General features: G+C 47.3%; 1 protein-coding gene across 2 annotated transcripts in view; it reads right to left on the bottom strand.

Annotated features, from left to right (window-relative positions):
- Positions 1 to 23,547, bottom strand: part of PAMR1 (peptidase domain containing associated with muscle regeneration 1) — a 58,435-nt gene extending 34,888 nt beyond the window's left edge. For both annotated transcript variants that reach the window (XM_049825886.1, XM_049825887.1), the window contains exons 1-4: positions 23,357 to 23,547; positions 11,237 to 11,413; positions 10,347 to 10,475; positions 4,017 to 4,131 (exon numbers count right to left, since the gene is read on the bottom strand). In XM_049825886.1, coding sequence (XP_049681843.1) covers positions 4,017 to 4,131; positions 10,347 to 10,475; positions 11,237 to 11,413; positions 23,357 to 23,429 — 494 coding nt within the window. In that variant the 5' untranslated portion in view covers positions 23,430 to 23,547. The remainder of the gene's footprint in view (positions 1 to 4,016; positions 4,132 to 10,346; positions 10,476 to 11,236; positions 11,414 to 23,356) is intronic.
- Positions 23,548 to 26,382: the final 2,835 nt, after the last annotated feature.

Here is a 26,382-nt window from a genome sequence, read left to right as displayed (position 1 = left end):
TGAAGAGGCAAGAAAGTACTGGAGCCTATTTCCTGCTCTTCTCTTCTTGGGACTCAGGCCCCCATGTTAAGGAGGCCCACATATTATGTGAAATGACCTTTCTTTGATGACTCATGAGCTGACTTAGGAGGCCTCTTCACTCAGTCACTTTTGTTTAGATCATATAGGTTGATTTTAGAGCATCGGGAGTATACTACATGAATGAGCAATTGTAGGAAGCTACACCAATGGAGCAGAGCCCATTTTTTAAATCATCTGGTAGAATGTAGAATAAGAAAAAAATGACGTCTAATTTAAATATGCATTAGAGAGAGATTAATTCAACTTAGCTTTGCATAAAATGCATGAGCTGAATTCTAGTTCTGTCAGGTTTGCCAAAGACATCCTCACAGGCATCAGGTTATACACTACATCTTCAAAACATTCTTCCACTGGTGGATCATACCCCAGGGATCTACCCTTATGGAAGTTATAGAGCAACACAAATTAACCCATTCATCCTTGTCACACTTATCAGGCTACAGTTTATCCTGACTCAATCCTAAAAATATTTACCTGTTCTCTGAACTGGTACATTCCTGATTAAAATTAAGTATGTGTGTAAGTACAGAGGGAAAGTTTCTGGGATGCCCACCATTTAATAGGAGCAGTACTATTTATAGATGTAAAGGTAAACTGTCTAGCAGTGTGTCCCTGAACAAAAAATATCAAGAGATACTCACACAGAGTGAAGGTACAGAATGAGAGAGCCACACACAGAACACTGTTTTTAATTGTTTACTTTCTCTGCTTTAAAAAATGATTAAAACAGAGTGGAAGAAGTGAAAGGCATAGGGGGGTCTGATTTGCATTTTATTTAACTTAGCATAGAAGCAGACACACTGTACTGATGACATGGGATCCCATGATTAAGACTGAGAACTGGCAGGTCAGGAAATCTGCCAAAGCTTTTCAAAACCTCTTGGCTACGGCCCAGTTGACAGGACCCTTTACAGACCACGAGGTCCGTTGCTGTTTAAATCACAAGTACAGGCAATGTAATGAACCTCAGTTCCCTCACCTGTGAAACTGTATATCATAATTCTCTTGGATATTATGAATCTAGGCGTGCTAATTTAGTGCTATAGGTCATCAGATACAAAATGGAATGCAAAGTATTGGCTTGATTCCATCAGTGTCTGCAGTGCCAATGCATTCACCCACCTCTCTGAGGAAATCTTCTAGTCAAAGGAAAATATTTAAAACTCCATCTCTGCTGAGGCATTAAAGAAAATGATTGAAAGCTGTGAGCTACTTCTACTGTGGTATGACATCCCTGACATGGCTCAGGCTGAGGGAGCCTATACACCACAACCCAAATTAAAACAAGGCTGGAAAAAAGCATAGAAAACAAACTACCACCACAATCTAGGCACTATTTATCAAAACAGCTCTGCTTAGCCAACCCCCAAAGGACTGCATGGCACAGCTTGAAGCAAGGCAAGATTTATCTGTGCTCCTGAGAGTTTTACTCTTCCTGCCTTATGTAAGCAGAGACAAACTGCTTTGTTCCCCTTCTGTATTACACTGTCTCCCTGCCCTCGCAAGCCATCAGAGCAGCAGCAAATAGGATCTGTGCACAGAGAGAATGAAGAAAGGATTTTGTTTGTTAGCAGTTGTGCTGATTCAGCACAATGTGGTTGTGTGTTACAACTTAGAGGTAGCACCCACAGAGGGGATGAGTGTGTTTATATGAAAATGCAGCAAAGGCAACAATTCAGCGTGGATGGCAGACCCAGGAGGAAGACTCTGGTGGCCTGCTTAGTTGTACCTGCCCTTCTGTGTAGGAGAAGCTTTAGGCTAAATGTACCCAGTTTCCACAGTATCTAACTGCTGAAGTACCTCAACAGGCAGCTTTGAGGTAGTCTACCTTGAAAACCTCAGGTGATTCAAAACACACTCTATCTACTCTGTGAGGTAGATATAGGTCCTCATGTTCTGTGTTTGCCCTGGAGGCTTCCTTCTACGCCTCCTGATTTGCAGGGTGGCAGGATTAAGTGTGGACATTCAGGACAGTTCCTGATCTTTCCCTAGAAGTGCTGTGTCACCTGCTGGGATCTTTAGGCACCCAGACATCAAGCTCAGCTCAGGCTGGGCATAGGGCTTTAGGCTTCTCCAGTGCTACCCAGCTCAAATAAATGTAGTCACTGACAACAGAAGTTTGGTAGCTCAGGCTTCCCTCTTGGAGACTTTCATATTTGGAATGTAACGTTATGTCACATCAAGGAGATGCCTAGTATTGTGTTTGTTTGACTGTAGGAAGGATGGACGCTGGGAAAAAGAGAAAGGCACTCTCTGCAGGATGCCCCTCATGTTAAAGTTTTGCATCTTCTTGTAACAGCACAGGTAAATGGAGTGAACTATACAGATCTCATGTGACACTAACATCTTCCTAGCACGCATTTAGGTGGCCCTCAGGGTCTGGAATGGAGGTCTGATTTCTCCAAAGAGTTAGTATATCTGTTAGCTTAATCTACAGCACTCCCCATTCCTCTGCCTTGAAAATGAATGAGACTCTCCTTAGAGCAGGCACAGCAAGTACTGCTGTTCAACCTAGTGTCCTTTGTTACAATAGCCTTTCCTCCCTTTCTTGTACCTTGTGCCTGGTGCCACCTGGCTGTCAACTCTTTACCCAGAGATGGGTGCATTCACTAGTGATGTGCATGCACAGGATCCCTTTCCACTCTCACACCCACCCCCATAAAAGTGAAGACAGGGTGACACCTGTAGCTCCTGAAGCACTTTTTAAGCCTTACAATTGACAAAGCCTTGTTCAGAAATGGAAAAAATACCAGTTTACCACCTCCCTGAGCTTGTGCTGTGCAAATCATACACCTAGCCAACAACATCTTTTAAAAACAAGGTAGGTACAGCTCATACTTGCTGAGACTGATGCAACGTTGTGTCACAAGAACATAAAACTCCTCTTCACAGCATTGCTCCCCTGTGTCTCCTGCACATTTCTCTAGAGTCAAGAGGCTCCAACACTATCCAGCCAATAATTGCAGTTGCTCATAACTACACAATAGGCTTGCGTTTGCAAGTCTGAAAAAGGGGCATTAGTGTGGGAATGCCACAAGCTCTTTTTTTTCTATTCAATTGATTTCTCTTCCTCTTACTAAGTATTAACTCTCTCTTTAAACATACAGGAAGGAATCTGTTTGTGTATCTAGTATAGTTCTTTTGCTTGGACTCCAAAGCTGGTGAAATATTGATGTGAAGGCTTTAGATACTGTTTTTATTATATTAGCTAGTGGGTTTTGAATACAATCCCGTGCCAAGCTTCCAGCTGCATGTGTGAGTTCCCTGATACACATGAGAACAGTATTAATTACCCCAACTAGGGGCTCTCCTGCACTAGGCAGGATACCCAATCAAGAACTGTGAGCTTGAGTCAGCAGGGGTGGGTTAACAGGTCTAAGCATACACAGGTCAGAGAAGCAATGACATGCAGGAGAACCAATCACATCCTCCAGACATAGGAATGGTAAGAGGAATAACTGAGGCTGGTAGAGGACAGGGCTGGTAAAATGAGAGAAAGAAAAATAAAAGTGGGAAAATGTAGGCTAAATGCAAGGCAGGTCCCATGGGCAACTCTCTCCTGGCATGAGACATCATATCAAAATATTCCTACAGCTTTGCTTCAAAGAATGTCTTAGTTCAGCCTGGTACACTCTTCAGAAAATACTGGGTGCTTTGGTGCCAAGGTCTTGAAGAGGCCTCTAGAGAGATACATTGTGCCCAATATCTGAGAAACTCTCCTTAGCATCCAGCTGTCCTAAATGGGAACTGAAGGCACAGTATTGGTGATTTGTGCAGTGGCTGCCCATCACAAGCTAGACCAGGGAAAAGAGCAAATGCAAAGTGGTGGCAGTACCTTCACCGCCCCAGGGCTCCCAGCTATTGACCCTGCTTGACTCTTGGTTATATACATGTCCACCTGAAACCAGTGCTGGCTAAAAGTCAGTATGACCTACCTTAATTCAATGTTAAACCCAGCTTGAACATGAATAGTCCATTCGCATCGTGCATTCAGTGGGTAACCCTCCAGCAAAATCTGACCTCTAGAAGCCTGAAGAACCTGCCCACACCCTGGGGAGCAAAAGAAGAAAAAAAAAAAATCTGTGTGAGGGACCTTCAAGAGGCATTTGAAGAAAACACATGTAGGAACAACACCAGAATGAGAAGACAGGGTGGCTTAGGAAGATACACACTTTCTTACAAAGTATATACAATAATGGGACAGCCACACAATGGCTATAAAGAGTTATGACTCCATTAGAGCATTGTCTAGCCTAGGAGCACCCGTAGAAGAGTTCTAGTTAACTGCTTCTCCCTGTTCTCCAACACAGCCCCATGAAACCATTTCTGTCAGCTTTTGCCCCACTCTTGATTAGCCCACCCCCCCACATGGCTGACACTCCAGCTCAGAACAGTTTTGACGGATCTCATGTTGACCTGTGTAATCACTGAAGATGAGGAAGCTGGTGGGAAAGTGCCAAAGGTACAGTGAACAGTTGAATTAGCTCAAGTGAGTGAGACAATGAGAGGAAGAGCTGTTGCACCCAACATCATAGTTTGAAGTCCTTCACAAGAGACTCTTGGAGGAAAAACAGCAATGTATTCCTAGAGAAGACACCTGTTTGTCCCCAGGATTCACATCATCCTTACATGTTAAGGCCACCATGCCAATTGAGACATAACCATCACAGCTCCTCCACCAATGACTCAATGTAACACATAAATAATATACCCCCCTCATCCCTTCTCTCAGGTTCATTCCCACCCTTCCTCTCCTTCTGTCCCACTCTGCCTGCGTTGCTCTCAGCTTTTCACCATACAGAATAAGATGAAGTACTCTGTTCATTTGTGCCCAGTTTGAGACAACCATCAGAGGACAATGACCTGAACAAACAGCAGACAAGGTCACACAATGAGGAAGCAGTATCTTTTCACAGCTATCCTGCAGCTGTCCCTAGGCAGCTGTCCAGGGATATTCATCCTAATTCCTCATCTTGGATGCTGAACATTTCTAGCCCAGAGAGTTCTCTCACCTTCAGTAACCTCTCCCTTTCCCCCAGCTATAAAATACGGCTAATGGTAATTTCCTCTGTGGAAGAAGGAAAGTTGTTTACTGATTTTTTTAGAGCCTTCTGTGATCTGTAAATGCAAGTGCTAGCAAATTGCACAGTTAAATCATTACGCACCAAACAGAGATAATTTCTCAGTTTCTACTTTCCTGACTACATCTTTCCCAATGGAGTCTTGCACATGGCTACATTCCCTGGTAAGCTTTCTGTTCCTTTGCTGGGGGATGAGGCTGTACCCATAAGCCAGAAATTGCAATTGAGTCTAACAGCATTACTGAACCAAGGGACTCTGATAGGCTGCACACCACAGATAATAAGTAGAAAGATGAATGACCCAAAAGCCCTCCACAGCAACCCTCTCACTTCTTTTTACCTCTGTAGTCCAACAGAAAGCCCTGCTCCTTCCATCTCTTTCCAAAGAGGAACACTAAACTTTTATCCAGTAACACAGGATGAATGTTTCCTACTGAAATGGTGGGTTTTAACACTCGCCTCAGGGCCCTTCCTTCCTTTGGGAAAAGAGGGTGACAGTGACCTGATTTGGTGAAGTACCAAGCATTTGTGGTTCCCATTGATCTTAGTGTCTGGAAATCAGTCCTGCTGCATCTGGTCTATGAGGAAATGTGAAAAACTGCAGGTCAGTTACTCCTCTTTCTTCTTAAGAAAGTGTTGCTCAAATTAAATACCCTTTGTTCATTTACCCTCAGTTACCCTTAATTAAGCAGGACCCAAGGAAACAGAAATCCTGCTCAGAAGAGTTCCTCAAAAGTGTTTCATCCTCCTCTGTGGCTTGCTTAGTTCCCTCTGTAAAAGGCAAGGATTAATGACTGTGCCCAGCAACCACATTAGGATTCAGCAAGTACAGCAGGATCTGCTGTGGTGCACATGATAATGCTCCTTCCCACAGCAAGAAACAGGACCTTGTGCTGCCGTTGGCTCCTGCCTCAAAAACAACCTGAGACAAAGCTGCTAGAAATCTTCAGATGGTTTGACAGGGGGCTTGGACCACCTCAAAGAAAGTTTCCCTTTCGTCCCGAAAGGCTTTTGAGTTTCCAATGCCTTTAACAAAGGAAAACCACAGAACTGGTGCAAAGAGATACTTGTATGCATGGCATACTAAACGCACTTTTCTGTTTGCAGTGGTACAGCCTGAACTCTCTGAACACTGGTGCCAAGGAAGTAGGTTTGGCCAGCAAAGCAGGTGGTCCAGAGGCTAAAGAGGAGCCATTCAATGACTGCCTCCAAAAGAACGTTCTCAGATTTGCTACCACCCTTCACTGCACGAAGCACCTTTGCGATCACATCAGATCTGTGCTCTTGCATCTCCAGCCCTTCTAGCAGAAGCTAGGCTGACTCCCCAGACCAACAGTTCAATCATCTGTTGATCAAAAGAGTCTTTTCTCTTCCCATTCTGAATCTGCAGGAGACCTGGAAAGCTCTCAAAAATAATTTACATCCTGAACACAAATGCTGGCAAATTCTGCCTCATTTACAAAAAAATAATCCACTTTGGCGGAGTGTCAACATCCTTGTTCCGTTCCTGTTCCTGAAAAAAAGGCAGCTTTCAGGGCCACAGTAAGATTTCCTCTAAGGCTTGTTACTAACAGAAAAGAAAACAATTCAGGAGGAGACCTCTGAGTTGTAGCCCACGGAGACCCGTGGGTCGATGGAGGAAGAGGTCCTGAGAAGACCACCGGTAAGAACTCATTATCTGCTGTTCAAGTGCTACAGCATCGATGCGGGGGCTACTTCAAAGCTCAAGAGGACTGAACAGAGGAGAATGAGAGTAGAAACATTACTGGTACTCAGAAACAGGCTGATACGGCAAGGCAGCTGTCACTTATCATGCCTCATTGCCACACGTTGCTTGTTGGTCACCAGTATTACGTGAAACACTAATGTTTGCAGAGTCTCTGAAACTACAAGTACTGTTGTTCATCACAGGGACCACAATGGGACAGCAAGGCTGAGGACGGCTGTAAGATAGCACCACTTCCCCCCGCCCCGCTTTGATTGAGTCTATGTGTTCTCAAGCGACACGATGGTCGGAGGTTGACAAAGGCTGTCGGAGTGCAGGGTACGGAAGAAAGGGTCCCACGGGGTCATTTGTCTTCTGGTTTTAGATTCTGATATGCCTTTTAGGGCATGATAGTCCAACCCAACTGACAGTCCCATCCGGAAATGTCCCAGTACGCAATTAACTCCATTCAGCGCGGCTTTTTGCTAGTAGCGCTCCTTTGGGCTACCCTATAGCATTTCTCTTTTTACCGAATGACCCGGTGTCCTTTGGCCGTTTCTCAGCCACGTCCACACGTCCGGCTGTGCCAGCAGACACCACGAACCGGACGGCCCCACGGGCTCCTTCCATGCCGCGGCCCTCCAGGCACATCGCCGCTTTCGCTGGCAGTCCCCGGGGCCTCGCCTCACCCTCACAACTGCGGGCAGCCCCCTGACCGCTGCCCCGCAGAGCCGGATGGGGCACCCCGAGGCCGCGGGGGCTGCCCGTGGGGTAACCGGGGCCTGCCCCCCCCGGGCAGCGCGGTGTGAAGTGGGCATTAATACCGCCCATAGGCTCAAGGGCAGCTGCGCGCTCCCCTCGTCCCCTCCCGCCCACACGGGCGGCCATTTTCCCCGCCCGCGGCCGACAGGAGCGGGCCGGGCGCAGGGCACCGCCTTCCTCCGCCGCCGCCCCCGGGCGCCACCTAGCGCCCCCGCCGCCGCGGCACCTGAGGGAAGCAACCGGGAGGTTGCGCCGCGGGAGGGGAGTCCCCCGGGGGACTCCCGGGGGAGTCGAAGAAGCTCGCCCGGCCCGGGGGCGGTTTCTTCGGGCGGTCCGGCAGGGAGGAGATGGAGCCCGAGGGGCTTGCGGAGCCCGCCCGAGCCGCTCGCCGTCGCCGTCTTGGGTCGGCCCCGGGAGCGGGAGGCGGCGGCCGGGGCCGGTAGTCTGCGGCAAGGCCTGCCGCCGCCCGCCAGAGGGAGACAAAGCCCGGTGCTCCCCGGGCGGCGGGTCCGCCCCGGGGTCCTGCCGGGTGCCGGGGGCTGCCTGCCCGCCCCTCCGGCTATGGGCGGCCGCCCTGAGAGCGTTCAGGCGGTGGCGTGAGGTCTGCGGGGAGGTTGGCCTCGGAGGCGGGCCTCGCTGGACGGGAGGAGGTGAAATCCGGGGAAGACGCTTCAGCCGGAGACGCCTTGCAGGGGCAGCTCTGCCGGGAGGAGCCCTCCTTTCTGGCCGCTGCAGCAACGCTGGTCCCCGCAGCCACCGACCCGGTGCGGCGTGAAGCTTTGCGTGCGGCTTGGTCGGGGCAGGTCCTGCGGGCCGTCCGTGGGCTTGCTAGCATTTGCACTATGGATGAAGTAGACGGATTACATTCCCCCGGTTACTGGGGTTGCGCTCCCTTCTGTTCCCGGGGTGACCGGCACTCTGCCGCTGGGGAGGCGCCCGGCGCAGGCTGCAAAGTTCCAGGTGTGATCCTGTGTGCGGGTACCAAAGAGAGATGCCGCCTCCTTCGCTCTCCGGAATGGGTTGTGTCAGCACGTCCGCTGCTCCAGCAGCCAGCGCATGCTGTTGTTCAAAGGCTACTTGCTGGCCGCCCTCCAGACCCAAAGCTACATAGCTGTGAGGCTGCAGGCCAGCACCTGGCGCGGTTATAGGCTGCCTTCCGGACTTGCAGTCTGCATGCCTGAGCCTACCGTCAAGGCCAAAGGTGAGAGAGCCGTGAGAGCCAGAGCCGTGAGAGCCAGAGCAGGGATCATGACAGTCCCCCATGCTCCTCTTTAAGAATGGAAGAGACAATAGCACTATCTGCCCATCCTACCCTGCCTCTGAAGTACTGCAGAACCACGCGAAAGAGACCACATCCTCAGTGTCACGCTGCTTCCCTCAAAAGAACAAGTAATAGGGAAAACACTATAAGGCAAAGCTGTGCGAAATTTCAGTATTGCAAAAACGGCCAAATAGACTGCAGTGTGAGGGTGTATTTGCTTTAAAACACAAGCAGGCTGAAATATACTGTAGGCAACCGAAATACTCAGGCAGAGGGAAGGAGGGTTAGATGAGCTAATGATTCTTTCTTGGCTCTGCTCTTATAAAAAGTGCCAGGGGAGCTCTAGCATCGACCCAGAGCAAACAGGACTTTAAAGTGCTATCAGAAATCACACCGTAAACTGCAAGGGACTCAGTTCATCACCTTGCAAAGCACCAAGGTTGAGTTAGCCCTGCTGCTGACACATGTTGATGCCCTGTATTCTGCTGTTTGAAGCAATGATTTTATTTTGTTTGCTTTCACCTCCTGAATGGTCATGAGCTGTGTTGGGAAAGCACATTCAATTGTTGCTTTAAAATCAGTGACTAAAAGGAGACAACACTAAGGTGCGTAGAATAATGGACAGAACAGAGTAGGAAAAGCAGACTCTGCTTTCATCCCTTTCAGTGAAATGTGAACAAAGAGACAGTCAATAAAGATTGAAAGAGAGCTGGTGAAAGGCTGTGCCTTCTCACGTGAGAAATTGGTAAAGGAAATACTAGTCTTAAACTGTATTCAATTAGCTTATGAAATTCAATATTGAAAGATATTGGGACCAACAGCTTAGCAAAATCCAAGAGGCAGGAGCTTTTGTACACTCTTAGGAAAAAACCCCTTCAGATATCACTACCAGAGCCTGAAACACTCCTGGTCCATCATAGCACCGTTAGCAGTTGCAAGATACTGTTTTCCAGAGCTGCCTTGGAGTGCATTGGAGCTGTGCAAAGGAGGGAGGGAGCACTGGGACTTCCTCAGGGCTGGTTCTGCAGCCCAGGGGTTGAAGGAGGACAGAGGCAAAGCTCTTTGATATAGCTGTTGCCCTTGTAAATGTTTATGTTTTGCTGAAGACCTCTGGGGAATCAGTTATGCTGAAGTATGTCCAAGAAATGCAGAGAACAGAAGATTTCCAGAGTCACAGTAGTTAAAGTTTTAAAATAAACCGACACAAACCAGAAGTTTAGTAGGGCTGTAACCTCCTGTGACTTGGGGCCCGGGCCAATCCCTAGCAGATTAGCACTGGGAGAGAAGTTTACCCCACTGTAGATCTGCTTACTGCCTGGTTGTGTTTGTCCTCTCCTGCCTGTGCCCTTTGCAAGAGTCACCGTACAGGAATAGCTGGAAAAGCACAGCATGGCTCTGGCTCTGTCCCACCACTCCCTGCCCCTGACATGCCTCCCTGCCCGTGTAGGACACTTACTCATGCAGTCCCCTCCATACCAGCCAGCTCTGCACTCTGCACAGTAGATCCCTTTGATGTAGAAGTCATCAAGCGTCCCTCCCCAGGAGCCGTTGCGGCAGGACTTGCAGTTCTCAAAAATGGTACAGCCTGAAGGAGAAGCCACTGCATTAGAGGAAAGCCAAGGTGGATTGTCCTGCAAGGGAGAAGAGCAGCCTCTCTCTCTCTTCCACAAAAAGCGCCAGTGACGTTAGTGACTGCGGTGGTGCTGACAGCTTCCCCACTGTGAACCGTACCCAGCCTCCACCCCCAAACCCTAGGCAGCTCAGGCTGAGATTTGGAGCCAAACTCCCAGTCTGATTCACCCAGACCTCTAACTCTCATTGCTCTGACTGTAAATGCTTCTCCCAGGAGTCTGAATGTGGATGCTGGTGCTGCTCAGGACCAGCCCAAGTGATTCTGATGTCTTCTAACCTGGTCCTGTCTCCTGCTCTCACCTTTCACTTTGCATTCTCCGCCTTGCTAGCCGGACTTCCAAGTTGTCTCTCCCTTCTTGCTTTGGGGATGCAAATCATGCCAGAGAGCCTACAAAACACTCCTGGTGTGAAGCCAGCTGCAACATCACCCTTTTGCAGCTCCCAAGTCTGCCGTAGATGCCCTGAGGACAACACTGCTGGTAGAGTGTTGTTGGTTTTTTTTCTGGCAGCGATGCTACCTGCTGTAGGGGCACCTTGCCAAGTGTCTTGCTGCTGTCAGCAGAGTGGCAGGGGGAGTTCCTGAGGAGATGCGGGGCAATCCCATAACCCAGTGAGATGTGCCTGCCCTCACTGCTTCACTGGCCAGCAGCTACCATTACGTGCTGATGCCTTGGCTAAAGATCTGACGTGAATGCAGTGTGGCCCTAAACGTACCTGGGTGGATTAAGCAGGAGTCACACTCGTTCTCCTCGTTCCTGCAGCAGGGAATGGTGTAGCCCACTCTTTCTTTCTGTCCTGGGCAGATGCACTCGATTTGGTCATATTCACAGCACTCCCGACACATGATATTCCACTCAGCGCCTGGGCAGTTTTCATTGATCACTGTGTACTCTGCAAGTGGGGAACAAAAAGGGGGAAACATGGAAATAATCTATTATCTGCTGAGGATTGACAGGATCTATTATTCAGCGATTTGTCAGATCATGTATGGCATGAGGCTGGTCAAGGTCTTCAGCCCAGGAAATCCCAAACTACATGGTAACATGCAGCCGAAATGTCAGCTTGGTTTGGGTGTCTAAAGAACATATGGGCAGTTTTGCAGTGCCAGCTAGAGGAGGCAAGCAGACCAGAGGGAAGGAATATGTTCACTTCATTCTTTTCTCTGCAAGGCTTTCCCACTTCTGTGGTGAGAAAAATAGTTTAAAAAAAACTCAGAGGATGACATCGCATGAGAAAGTCTCCTTCAGATTACGTGACTGATTTACGGCCTCATATATAGTATAGATTATTTAAACTATAACAGCATGTTTTGGTTGTATTTCTGTTTGTCAATTTGCTACTCTTGAAGACTAGGGTGTCCACCAGGAAAGGCCAATTTTGAGGCTTGGTTTTAGCCAGTTTCAGTCCCTATTTTCACTCAGAAGCACACAGTGTTACACTCGGCTTCATTGCCAAAGGAAACAAAATTTTTCATTATTTTTAAAGGTTCATTTTGTCTGGCATTTCTAATATGGTAACGAAATTAATGTCTTTTTATTATTTAGCATAACCTCATATGACAATATTTCAGCTATGCTGGAAGTGTTCTTTTAGGAAACGACCTCAGACTGTGACTCTGGACTGCCACAGTAATTGCAGACGCCATCTTTCTCCACCAGCATGCTGTCTAAATTCTACAAAGTGAAATCTAATAAGTGCACCATGCTGTCAGCATGTCTCCTAACCAGCTGACAGACCCGATGACTGCTTTCATGGAGTTTGATGCTAAAAAGAGAGAGAGCATACTAGAAAGATGAGACATGAAGGAAACATAATGAGACTATCTCTTTCTTCTTCCCTCCCTCCTCCCCTTTTTTCTTTTTTTTTTTTTTTCTTTCGTTGTGGTTAGGTAACATCCTTTTCCCTTTTGTTTCAAACTCTGAGTAACAGGGCTGCTTTGTCATTGCAGCAAGCCATACATCTCTAAGGCACAGCAGTCCTGTCTGTGCCTGTACTTGGCTCCCTTCTCACACTGCTGTTTTTTGTTTCATTGTGCCTCATAACCTAATTACCGTGTCTGCTGGAGCTCCCTACCACTGAACCTTGCTGGTCTGCCTCACTTGATTCTCCACGGCCTCATGAAGCCTGGTTCCTGGAAGCTTATCTTTTCCCCTAATGATATTTACTGGCTCCATAAAAAAGGGACCACCAAACTGTTTCTTCATTTTTTCCCCTTTGTCTGGGAAATGAAATTCAGCCCTTTGTGCTCCTCAGAACTGAGCCTTTCCCTTGTGCCTGATGTACCAACCAGAGAGAGTCCACTGCTGCTCTGAGTTTGGAAACCAGGTTGCTGTTTGTGCTGAAACCTTTCTATTCCCCCTCCCTGCCCCCATAATCATTCCAAAAAGAAAAAGAAATCTGCTTCTGTCATTCAATAAGGTTCTGTAATTTTTAATTCCAGTAATAAATTCTTGCATCAAAATAACCTTAGTGTTTAGCAGTTATATAGCCTTTTGACTGTAGATCTTGACATGCTCTATAAAGTCCTTTTTCCAGATGGGAAACTGAAGCACAAGGGAGGTGAAGTGACTTTGCTCAAGGTCCCAGAGAAAAACAATAGCAGAGCCAGGAATTAAACTCATGCCTTCTAATTCCCAGAACAGCAGTCAATCAACTGGGCCAAGTTGGGACTTCTTAACCTATGGCTATTATTCTCTTTTAAGGAAGCCATTTATCTATGAACTCTATCTGATTCAGATTCCAGAGCAAATTGATTACACGTGTCTAATTATTGTATTAGAACTGACACTCAGTTTGATACATCTCACTATACATGACTGTAAATAGCTGTTTATGTGGTGTATGGGGCTGGGGGTCTCACTCCTTGTTGAAGGAAGACCCGCCAAAGTCTGAGTAATAAATAACTACCCAACACTCAGGAGCTTTTGCAAAGCTTCATTCAAATTATTGTGTTTCCCAAATCAAGCTAGAAATCTAATTTCTCTCAAGATTGCTAAAGCTTATTAATAAAATGGCTATATCCATTTGGGTTGTAGCTATAAATTGCCCAAGACAGACTGCTATCTGTAAAATAATCCAAATATTCACAGGCAAAGTTGCACTGGGGTGACAAACACATGTCTCTGTCCTTGCAGGAATTCAAAACCTGGCGAGATAAGGCTACAGGCAACACAATGTAATTTCCAAGTTAGCACTTCTCTGAGAGAGGGGCTAGACCAGATGACCTCCAGAGGTCCCTTTCAACCTAAATTATGCTTCCATAAAATATCACACATATATTTGTATGTGTGTAGAGAGAGTATGTGTGTGCATATGCGTATTTATTTTTATACGTAGAGCTTGTGTACGCAACAGGACCAAAAAGCAGATGCCACACTTATTCTTGGTGACTCAAATGGGTGTATTCGTAGCCTAAGTTGAACTTAAGGTAATATTGTTCAGATGGGAGCAGCAGATCTTGGCGCTTAAAGAATTGTAAAAATAAATTTGCTGCCACCTAGAAATGCTGTTTGCTCACTTCTTGCCCTTAACTGAGACAATTAAAATAGACTGTCTTTTGATTTACTGACAATTTAATTCCCTTTTAGGTTCTTGGGTACTGCAGTTTGGGCAATGTATATAGCCTTGACAAGGAAATTTATGGATTTGAGATTTTTTTTTAAGTGATCCTCTCTATTATTTTCTTCACAGAAATCATGAAACCTATTATTCTGAAGTTTTGTAGAAGCTATTCTTTAAAGAAATTTATGCGAAGACTTTACGCACCTCTTTAATAATGGTAGGATCCCTTTTGTTTTGCATAAGTATCTCCAGGCTACTGAACAAAAGGCAAAGGAAACCTTTCCCTCAGAAATTTAAGAGGGAGATGCACAGAACTGCTAGCGTGTGTAATGAATGTTTCTGTTGCTGAGCTCAGCCTGGGCTCCAGGGAGGAAGAGGCATAACCCCTCTCCCCCATGTGTGTTTGGGGAATGGTAACCACTGGCGGCTCCCCAAACCCACACTTGGCCATTTTTTACCCCAAAACAGAAGAGAATGAGGCAGAGAAGAGCAGGGGGAGATTTATTGACTGAGTAAAATACTGGAAGCCAAGCCTTGGCCAGCTGTGGCAGAGATAATTGTGGGGTGATTTGTGGGTCTGACTTTGATAATCCTCCAAAGCAGGCAGTCTGGCTTTCAGGCAGCGGCTGCATCTCCCAGCATCAAACACAGTCCAGAAAGTGACTTGACCTGGTTTTGGGAGAAACAGGAAGAAGCTGCCTGACAACCCATGCAAAATATTTAGCTGAAAAGAACAAACAAGTCTCTGGACAGACAAATAAACAGTGGATTAATTTATGGGTTTTTAATGATGGAAGAAAAGCCCATTAAATCCAGGCATAAACAACACACATGGAAGCAGCTCAAGACCATGGAAACCAAGCAAGAAATTGCTGTGTTGGGAAAACATGAGAAGCTCCAGGAAAGGTGTCGGAGGGAAGACCTGCTCGGCTCGGGAGCCTCGCAGAGCACAACACAACATTTCACCAGATGCTTTGAGTCTAGCCTCAGGGACAAGTGAGGTGGGAGATGAGCACTGAGGCATATGCAGGGTGGCTGGTAATTCTCATGTGTTTCTGCATTTGGGTGGCAACAGGTTCATGCTTTTCACTGACATCTGCACCTAGCAAGACTGCCTAGTCCCTATAGCACATTTCAGATCCTAAAGGCTGTCAGTGACGGATTTTGTAAGACAGCAGTAGGAGGGGATGTTCCCAGTCAATGTCCTTCCTCTTAGCAGCATCAGTCTGGGGGCTGAGTTACAGTGACAGCAATTCATCACGGTGATGCTGCCACCTCCCCTGCTTCCCAGTGCTGAGCCGGGGTTTTGGAGGAGCAAAGCCTCCTGACTTTGGGGAGCCCTCCCTGCTCAGGTGCACCCTGAGCTTCCTCTGTGAAAACCTGCGAGCAGGTGATGAGCCGCAGCAAGGAGAATGTGCAGCAGGACCGTGCAGAGGGGTGGGCTCACTGATCCTGCTTTGGCCCCCACTGAGCTGGTACTGGGAGCTGAGCTGCTGAAAAGCAGATGAAGACCATCTACAGAGGACCTGGCACCCAATGAAATGCACAGCCTATTTGCTGAGTAGTTTAATGCTTACTGACTTCTCCTGTCAGTAACAGGACCTCAGTTTCTCAAGACTGCAAAGGCAAGACTTTCAGCCTTTGCTCTTGATTTTGACTTGTCTCAGTGTTTGCCTTTTTAGAAGTGGTGCTTGCCTGCCTGCCTCTGTATCATGAACCCACAGGAGCCAGTGAAGGGAAAGAGTTGAAGCAGGTTACTGCTGGTGCTGCAACAGCTTGAAGGGTAAATAGTTTTAATCTGTTGGACTATCAAGCTTCTACTGTCACTCACTTCCTTTACGAAGTTGCAGCAAATCCAGCTCTGATTTGACTTGCCAGACTCACCCACATCCCTCACTTTCTCTGGCCCAGAATTCCCTTTTTGCTTCTTATTTTTCCTTCACCTTTTCAAAATGTGCCGACTTCCTTGACCAAAATGTGCTTGGGCAGCCTGGTGTGTAACAGAGGAGCTTGAACAGTTGGTGATGTAGTCATCATCTCCCTGACACAAGTGTGTCTGTTTTTCCTATCACCCTCGTAGTCTGGGCACACATATGACTCAGCCATCTCTGTCCTCACTAAACCTCAAATACTATCCTGTTCCAAACCGCAAGACTTTGGAAAATGAGGTGATAAAAACCATACAAGAAATTCTTTTATTGGTACTTGGGAAGGGTCATGATGGAGGTTCGACAGAAATATTGTTTGAAATTGAGTGGAAATGCAACCTTCCAAAAGGGTAGTTTTTACTGCACCATTCTGAAAAGCCAGAAGTCTCCTCGGAAGATAAGTGAAGGCTCCATTAGAACTCACCCTGAAGACTGGAGACATGTTACTTGTTCTTATGCCAGTGAGTTCAAAGAGGATGCCCAAGTAATAAAAAAATAGCTGCAAGGGTAAGACCATCTTAAAGCACTAGTTCTATTCAATACAAGGTCTGTTGGAAAGGATAGTGATGAATCCTGTGGGATATACAATGAGCCCAGTCAAATCTTTTATTCAAGGGAAAAGCAGAGGCCTATCAGGGATGGAAAAAATTCTGATCATCAAAGCAAGCTATGTCTTAGAGCTCAGGGACAAAGGAAGAACTGCCAAAAGCCAAGCTGAATTTGACCTTGCAAAGGAAATTAAAATAATAGCAAAAGGTTCTTCAGCCATATAAAGAAAAAAGAAATAAGGAAAGAGGAAGAGAGACTCCTGTGGGATGGGGGTGCGGATGAAATGTCAGACCATGGTGGAGAATGTAGCAAGTTACTAGCTTTCATCTTCAGGGAGGTTGTTTATGGGGAACCTGTGAGCAAGCCTTTGAGGGTGTGAAAACAAATAAAGTGTGATCCACCTATTAGCGAGCTTCTAACCAACTGCAGTTTGCCCCTTGGGATATTCAAGTAAACCAGCTTCAATTTTGGTTTATCTTACTAGGTCAGGCTTAAAGCTTTAGTGATTCGGAAACAGATTCACAAGCACATTTCTGCCTCAGGGGTGGGTCAGGCAGCTCATCATGGTAAAAATTCAGCTTCAGCACACTTGTCTTTTGCCACGGTGAATTTGTCAGTCATAGATACCCTGCTAGATAGAAAGGAGATTTCTATTGCAAAGGTCTGAGAGCTGGGAAAGTTATATGGCTAAGAACTAAGGTGAATTGAAGCAAGCCTGATGATTACATCAATTAACTCTTGTGTCTTCCACTTTGAAATAATTACTTTTTTAGGCTGCAGTCGCTTTAAACTCTTTTAAGCCCATGCTGCTGCTGAGATGGGACACTTTCCTCCTGTCTCTCCCTGACTTCCCATTCCCACTCCCTGTCTTTGTGCTGGCATTAGCTGCTATGTGGAGGGATCAGAGGAGTGATCCAGCAGAAAACCAGTTTGCCATCTCTATCCATCCTTGGGGAAAAAAAGAGAAAAGTTTACAACCTAAATGTGCTCTACAGTCCTCCAACAGAGAGAGCACCTTAGGACCCCGCTGGATATAGGTATTTATCAGAACTCCTGAAAGATGGAAGAAAGGACATACATATCTTGGTCTGAACTGATAGAACTTCCCATCCTATAAGTCCATTCTGTTATCCTGCAAAGATGAGTTCTCCTTCCACACCTCAATTTATCCATCAGCAGATTGGTAAAACACTACTTAGGCTCAAAGAAGTATTATTTCAAATTCCTTTGAAAAGTGCTGTACAAATTCAGAGTGCATTGTAAATAAAAGCAGATACAAACAGATACGTCTCTGAAATTAGAGTCCATAGAAGGTAACTTTTTCAAAGTGATTACTCAACCAGTTCATGTTTCAGAGATGAGAACATGCCCCTTTTTATTTTATTGCATTTTAATTTTTCAGCATGATGCTCAAAAACAATTACTGCCTTCTGCTGAAGAAACAAGTGTTTGAGTTTGAGGGAGCAATTTCTTAAGGCTCTTATTAGGGAATGTTTGGCCATGTAATAATTCTGGAATGAAGCTTTGTCATTTAAAGAAAAAATAGCTCCAACAGAGGTGAAACCTAGTAACAGCTAACATTTTCTTTAGGTCTGTCTCATTTTTATTGCTGTTGTATCCTGCTCCTTTCTTACTCAGCTCTACTGTCATTGCACAGAAGTGCAAGCTGGGCCCCACCCCATAGGTATCATGTGTGTGGGCATTAACATTAACAACAAGAAGAACTCTGAGCACACAGGAGATCTAGAATTTGTCAGCTGGAAATGAGAAACTTGTTGGGCGAAACTGTGGCTCACTGTGATGGAGGAATGGACCTCGGAAGGGAAGAGAGAGGTTCCCTTTAAAAGGCTTTTACTGGGGTTCTTGGAAAACAGTGTACCCCAAACCACTAATAATGAAGGAAAGTGCAGGTCTTTATTTTTACTTTTTTTGCCTCGGATAACCTATTGTGCAAAAGATACCTGTTTTTGTAATACATGTGTTAAGAGGATGAAAGGGATAACGCTGTCTCTAAAATCACTTGCTTCTCTTCAGAGATTGTGTGCCTGTTATTCTTTTTAGCAGCTGGGCTAATTAAAAGAGGAGCTAAAACACATCCCTGTTTTAGTTTTACTCAGTGTGCTTACTTTATGGGTCGCAGACCTTTGCTGAATAATGAGACTGCTTCTCCTACAGAGTCAGCTAGTATCCTTTCTTGGCCATTAGTGTATGCTTTCACACAGCAGTTAGGAGTAGGGGGAGGAAAAAAAGAAAGGATTTCTATTAAAAAAAATATAATAAATCAAAGCCAATGAGTGAACACAGGGGGAAATCTACTATACTAAGCTGAATCTGTCCACTTAATAAATGTGCATTAACTCGACTGTCTTTTTTAAGTCCCAAATGCAGGATTGTGTTGAAAGCAGACTAAACTACTACAGAAAGTATACTCTGCTTAAGAAATGCATTGAAAACCTGTCTAGTATAAGTATGACTGTGTTCTGCTGGATAAGACCACCATTGTCTTAAGCTCTTACCTTTTTAACAATTCAGATGATCATGTTTCACGTAGAAAAAAAAGGCTAATGAACATTCTCCTTTGATTCAGGAATTGGGTTCTGCCTAATGTTTTCAAATAGGAGGGTCTCTGTTCCAGGGTCCCTCTTGTCATGTAGTGTTTAGTAGCTATAAATTCAGACATAAATAGTCCTGATGTTGTTCCTGATAGGCCATAGGTTTGCTTCACCGTGCTCCTACAATAGTGCCTTTTTTACATTTGTAAGCTTCTATTCTTAACTAGGCTATGACAAACAAATCATAAACTCCCAACACTTCTGCTCCAAGGAGGGAAGAATCATTAGTTCAACAAAAAAAATATTTTTGAGGTCTCCATTGGGTCCTTAACAGGTTTTCCCGTGTGACTTCCAAAGTTTGTATCTCTCTCCGCACTGCCTTGTTCTGCTTTGCCCCTGACAAAAATCAAGTATCTTGGTGTAACTAAAAGGAAAGCCAAATAAAAATTGCGCTTCCTATTTGTGAGGTCTAGACTTTGCCCATCTAAGCGCTATAATGGTGGGTTAATGCAAAACCAGCATTAACACAAATAGCTCTAGGGTTTTCTGTTTCCAGTCTTAACTGAAAACAGGACTGTCAACTCGGTCTTTCTACATGTTAAAGCCTCAGTAATCCCACTACCCCTCACCCAACATTGCCCCAGTTGTGGTGGCCAACTGGTTGTGTCATTTCCACCATTTTCCTCTCTCAATAAACCTGCATGCCCTGCAGCCCCTCCTCTTGCCTGCTCTACCCACTGCTGCAGAGAGGACTGACAGGTAGCTATTCCTGTCGGAAACTTCCCGCTCCCTTTCTTCCTACATTTCAGCAGCCCTTCTTCCCTCATAGTAAGCTGTAACATGCAAAACAGAGCCGTACTCCACACCTCCCAAGTCAAAACTCTGCTCCTTTCCCATTTTCTTGTACCAAACCCTTATATCCCCTCCTTTCCCTATAGGGACAGGCTGGTTGGCCCACAGGCCCAGAGAACTGCACCAGATGTTTGTGCCTCCACCACACTTCAGATCCAGTTGCAGTTTAAACCTCAATCTCCTCTGCATGCATCTTCCCCTTGCCCTCAAAACACCACACAGCTTCCTTTTACTGTATCTTTTTGCCATAGTTGGATTTAAATTACAGGCCATCCATGCCACTAGCCAGGATGTTTTTAGCATCTAAAGCAACCTGAAGAAGTCTGGCCTAACCCTCCCCCTCCTTTGGTTTCTTCTCTGTAATTATGAGCTGGCATTTGTGATCTTATTGTCGGCACTGTGGCCTCGTGTCTTCATCTGAGAAGGGCTGTGACAGGATAAAATAGCCAGGGTAAAGTGGTTGCCACATTACCCTTCAGGCCTTGATTTCTCTCTGGGACAGAGGAGCTTATTCTGGCCAGAAAATTTGTACTGGTGTGATTGGGAAGAGATTTTGTTATCTTCTGTGCTGCAGGACAAGGAACAGGAACAGGTAATGAATGTAGTACTTTCGAGTTAGTGACATCATCAATGAGGTTAGAGAGCCCAGCCTTTGCTAATGGGGTCTGGGGGGCAAAGCTGGACTTCTGCAATGGGGGAGAATATTTGGAAATCTGTGGAGAAGAAGCAGTTGCAGTATCGAAATTCATGAACCACATAACATGAGAACGTGCTTGTGTTATAAACATAGAGGAGTGGTGCTGGACCTGTCCTGAGGGCTTGCTTGCTGTAACGGTGTGAGACCTGGAACACGTCGCCAGTTTACTTGCAGTTAACGTCACCCAGATAGAAACAGTCCACACAGACAGCGGCAAAGCCCTGAGCCTCCATCTCAGATTTTACTCCCTAGAGCTCCCCCAGGGTGTGTAGTCCAGCCCTCACCGAGGGCTGCAGATGCCCTCCAGCTGCCAGCCCTCCTGCTGCCAGCCCTCCATCCCCGCGGACAGCTCGCCTGCTGCCCTGTGGCGTCCCTCCCCACTTGCCCCCGCACCACGTCCCTGGTCCCGCAGGAGGGAGAGGGGCATCCACATCCCCACGGGAGCTGGTGCTGCTGGTAGCACCCGCACAGCCCTGCGGTGGTGGGGGCTCTCTCTGGGCCGATGGAGAGCCAAAATCCTGGGCACTGGCAGGCTTGCAGGGACTCCAGGTAGCCCCTCGAGGCCTTGGGGTCGAGAGTGAGTAACCCCAGCTTTTCTCCTAAATAAAAAGCAAGTCTCTTTCCCTTTGTCCGTGCTAGGAACCTAAACATGTGAACTGAAGTAACCCATTTGCTAAGATTGAATGCATCTGGATGTGTCTGAGTGCATCTGGCCTCCACTTCTCTAGACAGAGGCTGGAGGGGGAGGGGAAGAGAGGTTGGGAAGGGTTTAGATAGGCAGAAACACATACAAACACACATATATTTTTAAGGAAATATGAGTCACTTGCACTTCAAGTTTATTCCAAAAATCAATTCCCAGCCCTCCCCGACTCCTGCCCCCAACTCTCGCGGCAGGCCCTGTGCAACTGGGTGTGATAAATACGGACAAAAATTGGATACATCTGTGGGGAGGAGACAAAATGCTATTTTCCAACCTGCCCTGACATGCTAAGGCCACCATGCTTTTGAACCACTCCCCTGGCTCCGAGTGCCCCTCTTGCCGCTGTCGGAGGGGAGCTCCTGGCCCCCTCCTCACGCTGCCGGCTGTGTGCCGGGCCGGCTGCTCCGCCAGCAGCAGGGCAGGGGAGGCAAGGTGAGGAAGGAGAGGGGCTGAGGGGCACGGCTTTCCTCAACGTGTCCCACGGGCCCTTCTCGGCTGTTTCTGCCACGTTAGGAGCCGGCGTCGGGGGGAACCGGTGTCGTCCCTCCCAAGCTCGCAGCCCCACGGCCCTCGCAGCCCGTTGCCTGTCGTCCTTCCTCCCGCCTCCCCTCACCACTGCTGCCGAGGGGGCCCCCAGCAGCCCGGTGGTCTCTCTCTTGCCCTGAGAGAGACCGGCTGCCCCCACGGCAGGAGAGATTCGTTGCTGACCAAGCCCAGCACCTGGGGCTGCTCTGCCACCGGCAGGTCTATTCCTGTGCCACTCCGGCATGTGCCGCAGAGCCACTTCACCTGGCCAGCGTGCGAGGTGGCACCTGGCTGAGGGACGGGCCGCCGTGGGGACATCTTGGTGCACGTGGGATGGAGGTGCAGAGACGTTCTCTGTGCTCGTGCCCCGGGGGGAAACTTCGGCAGGCGGTCAGTCCCCCGGGCGCTGGTGGCCGGCCTGGCGGGCAGACGTCCCTGGTCACCACCTGCCCCCTGGGCCCCGAGGGGCTGGCGGGGAAGGGCGCTGCAGGGGCAGACCCTCTGCCGCTGCCCCTGGAGAGGCGGGCTCTGAAGCACTGGCCTTGACAGCCGTTATTTATAGCCATTGCCATCAGCACGGCTGCATACCTGACAGCTCCCCCGGTAAGAGGGGGAGCTTACCTTGCCGGCAGTGCTGCAGTCTGCGGCAGCTTGAAGCGTGTGTGATGTGGGGGCACCTCACCTCCCGGTCCTCAGGGCTGCAGCTCCCGAGAAAGCAGCCTGCAACGCTGACAGCTAGCTGCTGCAAGCAGCTCCAGCCGCTTCCAGGTGTAAACAGCCCATGTTTGCGGCCATAACAACAGCAAATTTGCACTCAACAGCAAATGCTCTTTGCTTAACCTTATCAAGAAGAAACCATACATGCTGGTTCAGCATAAACTGGAGCAAGGCTTGAGTATAAAAAAGATCATTCTGCTTTAACGAGGCTTCCCTTTTGAAAGAATAATATTGGCAGAACTAAAGCCCAGATCGGAAACAATGTGTGGCTTTTGTTTTCTTTTTTTCCTTCACTTTTTCCCTCCCTTGCCTTCATTCTTGGTGTTGGGGCTGGAGAGGAAAGTCTCTGTCTTGCCAAACTAAACAAATAACGCTTTACAATTCAGAGACTTAAATGCCTCTTTTTATCATCATTTCCTTAGCACTGAGTGTTGAGAAAATAAAGCAGTAGTAAGCGAAGTGATCACATACCCTTTTTTTGATGGCCATTGGCAAACAAATCCAGTCAGTTGTTTCTCTTTAAGGCTATAAAGTTTGCCTGGAAATCACCCCTGGGCAAACATCCCACCACACACACTTCATGCCAGCAAGGAAAAAATAAATAAAGCGGAGCCCCTTCTTTCTATTATTACCATCCCTGCAGATCTCTCTACTTCCCAAGACAGTGCATGAGATCAAACCCCTCTGACCACGCTGAAGGAAAGGGACTCATTCGGCCGTGCCGGGAATGCACACGCTCACTTACGGTACCTCTCGGCAAGCAGGAGATGAGCAGGAGCTGGAGGAGAGTGAGTCCTACATGTGTCCAGGGAGCTCGCTCCATACTGCCCAGGCCAGTGCAGCGGTGTGACTGCTCGGGAACGGAAAGCAGGCAAACAGCTTTTACTGGGACCTCACCAGCTCCAGGCTGCGAGGGATCTCGGATTTCAGACCTCAGCTCGCTCCCATCCTCACCAGAGGGGAACTACCTTCAAGAGACTTCTCAGGCGTCCAGAAGTACGACGTCACCCCAAACCTCTCCAACTGCTGCCTTAACCCTTTCTGGACTCTGGCAGCCGATCCCTTTTGTGATGGGTTTATTGGCTCAGTGCTCAGCTCCGAGATAGCGATTTTCATCTCCAAAAGAAAGATATTGTAAAGGGGTAAGAAGCAGAAATGCGAATATCTATATGAGTCATCCCAGTTGCTGTGGGTGAGCTGAAGTTATGGACGTCTCCAGGAGGAGGCACTTTTTACGTGCTCCCTTTGGGCTTGCAGGGGTTGGTGCATCCCCGGGGTGCTGGCCCTAACTGCGGGGCTGGGCATGGGGTGGGCGCAGAGAGGGATTCCTGGCCCGTGCTGTTGTCACTGGGCAGCCTGGCCAAGTGACATGTTCCACTTTACGACGTGCTTAAAATAGCCATGCATTTTTATGGTGGGGCAGATGAATGAATGAGGCTCACTGAGACTTCACAGTGAATGAAAACCACAAAACACAAAAGGAATCACTTGGCATACATGCGCTCGAGCTAGTCAAAACCTTTTTACGGAGTCCATTTCTGCCAGGAAATGCAATTTTGGCAAAATTGAAATGTTTTGTCGGAACATGTTGATATTGAGGAAATGTTCAATCCAAACAAAGGAGACTATTTAATTTGGTTTTTATCTTTGTGTCATATTTTGTTTTGACTTTTCTATTAGCACATGCTACTGATTTTATCTGGTCTTCAGCCCATGTTTCATAGCAGCATACTTTTTTTTTTCTAATATTTTTCTTGCACAATTTTTCAATACTATCCAAAGGAAACATTTCATATTTCTAAATCAGACTTTCTCAATTTCATTTCTGTAGCAAGTTTTCAAAATCTACATATATCGTGAGGGGGAAGAATTGAAATATTGGCATTTGCTTAGTAGAAACTCAAGTATCTCAAAAAGCTTTAACAAATACCTACAGCTGTTTGTAAAGCTCTTAGGCATGTTGAGCAACCTCAAAAATTTGAGAGCAGTAGCCAATGGAAACCTTGAGTAGTTTACTGCAGTGGAAAATCCATTACACCTTCAGGTGGTCTTTCATGGGGCGAATTCCTTTATCCAGACATCTCTTTAGGTTATGCTTGTCTGTCCACTCTTGACTTTTAACTGTGAACAGTCTTTGTAGTGTTTGTGCACCTTCCACAGAAAACAATACCAAAGTATAGATGATTGTCTTTTTTCTCTAAACCTCTTAACGCTGATGCAAACCCACCATTGAGAATACTAGTATAAGAAGACCTGAGAGAGATGCCAAGATCTTAACCATTACGGCACATAGTGCTACTCAGAACATGTCAACATAACATGGTACTTGAAGGACATTTTGCACTTAGCTGCCATTTGACTTTCTGCATGGCTGTGGAACCGATGCTAACTGCAAATACAGTTAACGATCATTCAATAAACATATAGTTCCCTCTTCTCAAACACCATCTTTTTAATTCTTTCAGTATGATCTATAGATACTAATTGTGCTGGGTTAACCTCGGCTAAGGGCCCCCTTCTCAGCAGGACAGAGGGTGAAGATAAAGACAGGGAAGGTGGTTACCAGCTACTGTCACAGGCAAAACAGACTCAACTCGATTTATTCCCAATTAAAACAGCTGTGGGTAGTGAGAAACAAAAACAAAATGTAAAACAACAGGTTGTGTCCCCTGCCTTCCCCGACTAAGTTTCACGCCTTCCCTCCTGACTCCTCTGCCTCCCCTCTGAGCAGCACAGGGGGACGGAGAACTGGGGTTGGGGTCCGTCCGCTGCCGCTCCTCTCTGCTGCTCCTTCCTCCTCGCACTTCAAGCCCGCTCCAGCATGGGCTGTCCACAGGCTGCAGTCCTTCAGGAAATATCCACCTGCTCTGGCATGGGGTTCTCCAGGGGCTGTGGTGTGGATATCTGCTCCGGCATGGGCTCTCTGTGGGCTGCAGGGGAATCCCTGCTCTGCCTGGAGCTCCTTCTCCCCCTCCTCCATCTCTGACCTTGGTGTTTGCAGGGCTGTTTCTCACTTTTTTCCTCTCTTCCTCTGCCTGTCTGGCGTTTTTTCCCCTTTCTTAAACACGCTCTCCCCGAGGTGCCACCAGCCTGGCAGAGGGGTTCGTCTGTGCCCTGTGGTGGGGCTGTTGGAACCGGCTGGAACCAGCTGGAACTGGCTGGAACCGTCTCTGTGAGGCACGGGGCAGTCCCAGCTTCTCCTCAGAGAGGCCCCTGCCAGCCCTGCTGCCAGCACCTTGCCAGGGACACCCATAGAGTAATTTAGTTTCCACACAGCCCTATATTTCATAGTAGCTCCTGTTTTCCACCTCTGTCATCCAAGGCAAAATGTTCACAGCTTTTGTAAAAGGTGAAGAAACCAAGGCTGTCGAGTGGAAGTCTCTCTCTGGTGACAGGAATAATTTAACGATGGTCTGTAGCAATCTGAAACCCGAAGTCCTAACAAGCAGACAAGCTTTTCCAGTGATCCTAGCGTGTGAGCCATCCTGGCTGGTGCCCTGGGTGCTCAGCAGCTCAGGACCAGGCTACCAAAGCTCTCCAAGTCCCACTGGGCCCTATTATGGTTCAGCTACCACGTTCCCTCAGAGCCCTTGATGGGCACCTCATGCCCCAGAGCCCTGAAACCCTGCCTTGGTGGCCCCCTGCTACTTTCTGATCGCTCACACGTATGCTCAAAACTCTTTCCTCATTCCAGCTTTGGGTTCCTCTAACAAGCAATTGCTGGTCAGTGGCAGGAAGAAAAAAACTAAGGAAAAAACCTGAAGTCCCCCAAACCA

Source organism: Accipiter gentilis, chromosome 22 (assembly GCF_929443795.1).
Source record: "Accipiter gentilis chromosome 22, bAccGen1.1, whole genome shotgun sequence".
Lineage (NCBI taxonomy): Eukaryota > Metazoa > Chordata > Aves > Accipitriformes > Accipitridae > Astur > Astur gentilis.
The sequence above is the reverse complement of the archived record's forward strand: the minus strand, read 5'-3'. Positions and strand labels throughout refer to the sequence as shown.